Source organism: Neophocaena asiaeorientalis, unplaced genomic scaffold (genome assembly GCF_003031525.2).
Source record: "Neophocaena asiaeorientalis asiaeorientalis breed wild unplaced genomic scaffold, Neophocaena_asiaeorientalis_V1.1 scaffold282, whole genome shotgun sequence".
Lineage (NCBI taxonomy): Eukaryota > Metazoa > Chordata > Mammalia > Artiodactyla > Phocoenidae > Neophocaena > Neophocaena asiaeorientalis.
In genome coordinates, this window is record NW_020172595.1 from 29231 (window position 1) to 36293 (window position 7063).

A 7063-nucleotide genomic window follows, 5' to 3' on the forward strand; every position below is an offset into this window, starting at 1 on the left:
ACCTACCCTTCCCCGGCCTTGGTCTTTCCCGTTTGCTTCCCTCACTGCAGGGTGAGGGTCCCGTGTCACCCTGGAGCTGCACCCAGCACAGGTATGCAGTTCCTCTCCCAGGGGCCAGGCTCCGCCACTGCTTCTGAAGAGCCACACTTCCACTTCCTGGCAGGAAGGGGTCAGCCTGCTTCTCCCTTCCCACAACCAAGACTTGGACATATGGGGCTTCCCTGGTGGCGCAGTGGTTGAGAGTCCCCCTGCCGATGCAGGGGACACGGGTTCATGCCCTGGTCCGGGAGGATCCCACATGCAGCGGAGCGACTGGGCCTGTGAGCCATGGCCACTGAGCCTGCGCGTCCGGAGCCTGTGCTCCTCAGCGGGAGAGGCCACAACAGTGAGAGGCCCACATACGGCAAAAAAAAAAAAAGATAAAAACAATATAATTAACTCTTCATACCTAGATTCTAGAATTTTCAACTTTGTCACTTTTGCTTTATCCATACCTCTTTTTCCCCTGAAGTATTTTAAAGCAAATCATGGTCATTTTGTCATATTACCCCCACAAACTTCAGTGTACTATTCTAAAAAATAGTAAATTTTCTGACATAATCACAATGTCCAGATCACAGCATTAACAGTAACTCCTGTGTCATCTTATTCCCGGTTCATTGAAGAAACTGCCTTTTCCCCATTGTATGTTCTTGCCTCCTTTGTCACAGGTTAATTGATCACATAAGCATAGGTTTATTTCTGGTGTCTCTATGCTATTCCATTGATCTGTGTGTCTGTTTTTGTGCCAGTACCATTATGTTTTGATTACTGTAACTTTGTCATATAGTCTGAAATCAAGGATTATGATGCCTCCAGCTTGTTCTTCCTTCTCGAGATTGTTTTGAATATTCAGTATCTTTTGTGTCTCTCTACAACTTTTAGAATTATTTTTTCTAGTTCTGTGAAAAATGCCATTGGTATTTTGATAGTGATTGCAATCTGTAGATTGCCTTGGGAGTATGGTCATTTTAACAACATTAATTCTTCCAATCCATGAGAACAGTATATCTTTCCATTTATTTGTGTCATCTTCAATTTCTTGTCATCAGTGTCTTATAGTTTTCTGTGTACAGGTCTTTTACCCCCTTAGGTAGGTTTATTCCCTGTTGGTGAGCTGGGACTTTTACCTAGGACTTTCAGCTCTCCATCACAATGTCACTGGAAACCAAATGGAAGCAGCAATAATGTGTTTCACACTCTCCCAGTCAATGTGTGTTAGAAGAGACCTAGCAGGTAGCCTGAACTCCCAACCCTATCCAGCACTAACAAGATGTCAACAGAAGCCAAGTGAGGAAACTGGGCTTCTACCTCCACCTGACAACAGTGGGGCAGCACCCTCTTTCCCCCACTGGCACAGCACCAGAGGATATCTGTTAACATAGATTTAGATAAAATCCAGCGTCTCATCACGTAATACCAAAATGTCTAGGATACAATAGAAAAGCACTTATACCAAGAACCAGGAAAATCTCAAATTGAATAAGAAAAGACACTCAACAGACACCAACACTCAAGATGACCTAAATGTTGGAATATATGATATATATTTACAACAGACAAGTATTTCAAAGTAAATATTAAAAATGCTGCAACAAGCAAGGACAACCTCTTTTTTAAAATACTTATTTATTTATATATTTACTTGGCTACATCAGGTCTTAGTTACGGCATGCAGGATCTTCGTTGTGGCATGTGGGATCTTCAGTTGTGGCATGTGGAACCTTTTTAGTTGCAGCATGCAGGATCTTTAGTTGAGGCATGCAAACTCTTAGTTGCAGCATGTAGGATCTAGTTCCCTGACCAGTGATCAAACCCGGGCCCCCTGCATTGGGAGCGTGGAGTCTTAGCCACTGGACCACCAGGGAAGTCCCTAGGAAAAACTTTCTTGAAACAGATGAAAAAATTAATAGTCTTAGCAAAGAAATAGAAGTTATAAAGAAGAACCAAACAGAAACTTTAGAACTTAAAAATACGATAATCAAAATTTAAAACTCAATGGATTGGCGTAACAGGAAAGTGGAGAAGACAGAGGAAAGATTCAGTGAATTTAAAGGTAGACAAACAGAAATTACTCAATCTTGGCAACTGAGAAAAGATAGACTAAAAAATGAGCAGAGGTTCAGAGATTTATGGGACTGTAACCCATTTTTAAATTGTCATTATTGAGTTATAAGAGTTCTTTTTTAATTTAATTTTTATTTATTTTTGGCTGCATTGGGTCTTCGTTGCTGTGTGTGGGCTTTCTATAGTTGTGGAGAGTGGGGCCTACTCTTCGTTGAGGTGCGCGGGTCTCTCATTGCTGTGGTTTCTCTTGTTGCAGAGCATGGGCTCTAGGTGTGCGGGCTTCAGTAGCTGTGGCACACGGTCTCAGTAGTTGTGGTTCATGGGCTGGAGAGCACAGGCTCAGTAGTTGTGGTGCACAGGCTTAGTTGCTCCACGGTATGTGGGATCTTCCCGGACCAGGGCTCAAACCCGTGTCCCCTGCATTGGCAGGCAGACTCCTAACCACTGCACCACCAGGGAAGTCCCAAGTTATAAGAGTTCTTTATATATTCTGGATACAAGTCCTTTATCTGATATATGATTTTCAAATATTTGCTCTCATTCTGTTGCTTGCCTTTTCACCTTCTTGAGGTGCCATTTGGAGAGCAAATGTTTTTAATTTTGATGAAGTCCAATTTATTTTGTTGCTTGTGCATTTGGTGTCATATGTAAGAAACCATTGTCTGACCCAAGATCTTAGGCAGAGATAAGGCACGAAGTGGGCTCTGCACCTTCCTGACATTGTCCTTAAACTCAGTTTCTGCCCACCACCCTCTGGATTCCCCTGCTACCTAACCACTCCTCTGTCTCCGTTACCATTTCCTCTTCTTTCTCTCAAGTCCCAGCCTAGTGCCCCAGCCTACTTTTCCACAAAAAGTGTGAGGTCAGGAAGATGCCAACCCTGATTCTCAGGGTTGGTGAGAGTAAGGGCATGTGCAGACACTACTACCAAGAATATAAAGTCCTGCACTGCTTTCTGGAGAATGACACTTAGGTACCAAAAGCTTTAAAAATAAGTCTATCCTCACTTGGAGGCTCCTTCTGCAGCGAAGAGAATCAGTCTGGAATTTACTAACATTGTTTTGCTCTCACTGAAGTTTTTGATGCCTACTCTCTATTTACAATCAGACAGAAAAAGATTCCCTTTAAAACCTAAGTTTAAAAATGGGCGGAATTGGGCTTCCCTGGTGGCGCAGTGGTTGAGAATCTGCCTGCTAATGCAGGGGACACGGGTTCGAGCCCTGGTCTGGGAGGATCCCACATGCCGCAGAGCAACTAGGCCCGTGAGCCACAACTGCTGAGCCTGCGCTCCGCAACAAGAGAGGCCGCGATAGTGAGAGGCCCGCGCACCGCGATGAAGAGTGGCCCCCGCTTGCCACAACTAGAGAAAGCCCTCGCACAGAAACGAAGACCCAACACAGCAAAAATAAATAAATAAATAAATAAACTCCTAACCCCAACATCTTCTAAAAAAAAAAATGGGCGGAATTCCCTGGTGGTCCAGTTGTTAGGACTCGGTGCTTTCACTGCCGAGGGTCCGGGTTCGATCCCTGGTTAGGGAATTAAGATCCCACAAGCTGCGCAGCAAAGCCAAAAAAAAAACAAGGGAGTAGACTGTTTAAATATATAAAACATATTATAGTACTTGTGGTGTGCAGGTATGGTGTGGGTGGTCACAAATGACTGTAGTTTTAGAAAGATGTAACTAGTGCTAGACACTGTGTATTTAACTACAGTGAATGTTTAAAATACGTCGTATTGAAAAATGGAGGAGACTTACAAGTAGATACATGTCCTAATTCTTCTCAAAGCCAAAAAAAAATTTTAAGTCTATCCTTTGGCTCAGTATTCTCTTCTAGGAATTTAGCCTAAAGAAATAACTAGACAACCGCTCAAGTATGTAAGTTCAAGAATATTTATTGCAAAAAAAAAAAGAATATTTTTTGCAGCATAGTTTCTCATATTTTTAAAGATTGAGAGCCACCTAAGTGCCGCCCCACAATAGGAAACTGGTTTCAGTGAACTAGAGTTCACCAAACAGTGGAATACTAGGCAACCATTAAGAATGAAGTTAGCTCCGATTTCCCTGGTGGCGCAGTGGTTAAGAGTCTGCCTGCCAATGTAGGGGACATGGGTTCGAGCCCTGCTCCGGGAAGATCTCACATGCCGCGGAGCAACTAAGCCCATGGGCCACAATTACTGAGCCTGTGCTCTAGAGCCCACGAGCCACAACTACTGAAGCCCACGCACCTAGAGCCCCTGCTCCACAACAAGAGAAGCCACCACAATGAGAAACCCACGCACCACAACAAAGAGTAACCCCCGCTTAGCCCGTACGTAGCAACGAAGACCCAATGCAGCCAAAAATAAAATAATTAATTACTTTAAAAAAAAAAAAGAATGATGTTGACTCACGTGTCTCCTGGTGTGTTGCAGTGAGGACACAACATCACTTCTGTGGTATTCCTGGTCAGAAATGCATAAACTGAAGAAATAACAGACATGCCTAAATTTAGGGACAGTCTGCAAAGTAACTGAACTGTATCCTTCAAAAGTATCAATATAATGAAAGACAAAATCTAAGGAACTGTATCCTTTTATTTTATTAAGATAAAGGAGACTGAGAAGACATGACAAATAAATGCAATGCATAATCCTAGATTAGATTCTGGACCAAGAAAAAAAAAGCTTTATAAAGGACATTATGAGGCAATTGGCAAATTTTGAACATGGACTGTAGATTAGCTAATAGTATTGTATCACTCTAAGTTTCCTGATTTTGATAGCTGTACTGTGGTTATGTAAAAGAAGGTTCTTGGGACTTCCCTGGTGCTGCAGTGGTTAAGAATTCACCTGCTAACGCAGGGGACACGAGTTCGAGCCCTGGTCCAGGAAGATCCCACTTGCCGCAGAGCAACTAAGTCCGTGCGCCACAACTACTGAGCCTGCGCTCTAGAGCCCGTGAGTCACAACTACTGAGCCCGCGCGCCTAGAGCTCGTGCTCCGCAACAAGAGAAGCCACCACAATGAGAAGCCCACGCACTGCAAGGAGGAGAAAGTCCCACTTGCCACAACTAGAGGAAGCTCACGTGCAGCAACGAAGACCCAACGCAGGCAAAATTAATTAATTAATTAACCTTCTTTAGAAAAAATAAAATCTCTAGAAAAAAACAAAAAGAAGGCTCCTGTTCTTAAGAAATTCACACCGATGTATTTATGAGGAAAGGGATATACTGTGTGCAACTTACTCTCAAATGGTTCAGAAAAAAATACTAATGTGTATTTAGAAAAATAATGATAAAGCAAATGTGGTCAAATGACATCAATTGGTGAATCTGAGTGAAGAATATCCTGGAATAATTTTTAGTATTCTTGCCTCCTTTCCGTGAGTTTTAAATTATTTCAAAATAAAAAGTAATTTAAAAAAATTGTGCTGGCGAAGTATACTTATTGGCATGGAAAGGCACTCAGGGTGCACCAATGCTGGGGCTGTGCACAGCCGCTGCTGACACCTCTAACCACCCTGGACTCTCAGTTCTCTGAGCTACTAGAGGAACTGGGTGTGTGGCTGACCCCAAAGCTGTCCTGGGTTGACTCAAGAAGGTTGAATGAGTCAGGGCCCTGCATTCTCTTTTGTGATTTTATTGACTCCAATTTTTAATTCAGTGACTGGCATTCCTTGCATCCCAGGGACCTCTGCGGTGGAGGGAGGGAGACATGGGAGGAGGGAAACCCACACAAATGCAGTGTTCGCTATGGATAATCCAGACTGCAAAATTTAGTGGAGACAATGTTCATTTATCATTGATGACGATCTTACACGTTCCCCTCCAAAAGAAGGCCTAGAGTTCCCCCCAAACCAGCCCAACATCTTCTCCGTTTCCCAGAAGGAGAAATCTAACAGCCCAGCAAGAGCCAAGGGTGGACCCAGAAGTTCCCTGTGTTCCTTCTGCCAAGATGAGTGGGTGGAAGCGTGCGGATTCTCTGAGAAACATCTGTACTGACCTCGCAAAACAAGCATCCTCTCCATACAAGGGGAATAGGAGATCTCTCATCACCCCACACCTCTGTTTCCAGGTCCTGACCCCACCCCGCCCCCAGGGCATAGGGCAGCCACCTTGCAGTTCCCACCTCTAGAAAGGGGAGACCACAACAACAACAGAAGGACTGGGACTGCTCCCAGGGACCCCGTTCCCCCTTCTATCACTTGCACTCCAGCCACACTGTCCTTCCTCGCCACCTCCCCAGGGGTTGTCAGGGACAGAAGGCCCCTCCCTCATCCCCCTCAATGATCCTCCACTCCGCCCCCCCCCCCACATCACTAGGGTGTCCAGGACATTGTGTGACTCAGGAAACAGCTCAGACGTGAGGTTCGCAGCAGGCCGAAGAGGAGGAAGAAGGGGCCGTGGGAGCAGAGTGGGTGGTTATTGCCTCAGTGAGGGCTCTGAGGGTCCCACTGGAAGAGGCAGGGGGGATCTGGGCTTGGGCAGGGGCTCTGGAATGCAGCCCCCTTCACTGCTGCTGCCGCCGCTGCTGCTGCTGCTGTGTCGGTCAGTCGTCCAGACCAGAGGTGAGGCATGGGGTGGGAGAAGTGAGGGGACCCACCTTCCTTAGGAGGATGTCCAGTGGGCTGGGGACGTCAACCTGCATGCTTTGAGGCGACACTGGATGGAGAAGATTCTCACGCCCCAAATGGGGCTGCCGGCAGGGAGAGACAGCTCTGCCCCTGCAGCTACACAGACCCAGGCTATGGGCCCTGTGCCAGGGGTGGTGATGGTAGGGGGGATGGGCGAGAAGGTGCCCACCCCCAGGGAGAACCAAGTTGGCCCTGGAACTGGGGGACAGCGTGCTCTTACAGTCACGTTTAGGAGGAAGAGAGGGAAAAGAGGGACCAGCTGCTAGGGGAAGAGATGAGATGGAGACACGGGAAGGTCAAGGGCCCACAAAGTCCCTTTCCTGGTCCAGCTGTCCCCACCCC

General features: G+C 45.9%; 1 protein-coding gene across 3 annotated transcripts in view; it reads left to right on the forward strand.

Annotated features, from left to right (window-relative positions):
* Positions 1 to 6452: 6452 nt before the first annotated feature.
* The window catches only part of NOTCH4 (notch receptor 4), a 24397-nt gene continuing 23786 nt past the window's right edge, over positions 6453 to 7063 (forward strand). For 2 of the 3 annotated variants that reach the window (XM_024738629.1, XM_024738630.1), the window contains exon 1: positions 6470 to 6655. In XM_024738629.1, the coding sequence (XP_024594397.1) occupies positions 6586 to 6655 (70 nt within the window). In that variant the 5' untranslated portion in view covers positions 6470 to 6585. Of the gene's footprint in view, positions 6656 to 7063 lie in introns of all 3 variants that reach the window. The other variant, XM_024738627.1, reaches the window with a different exon arrangement.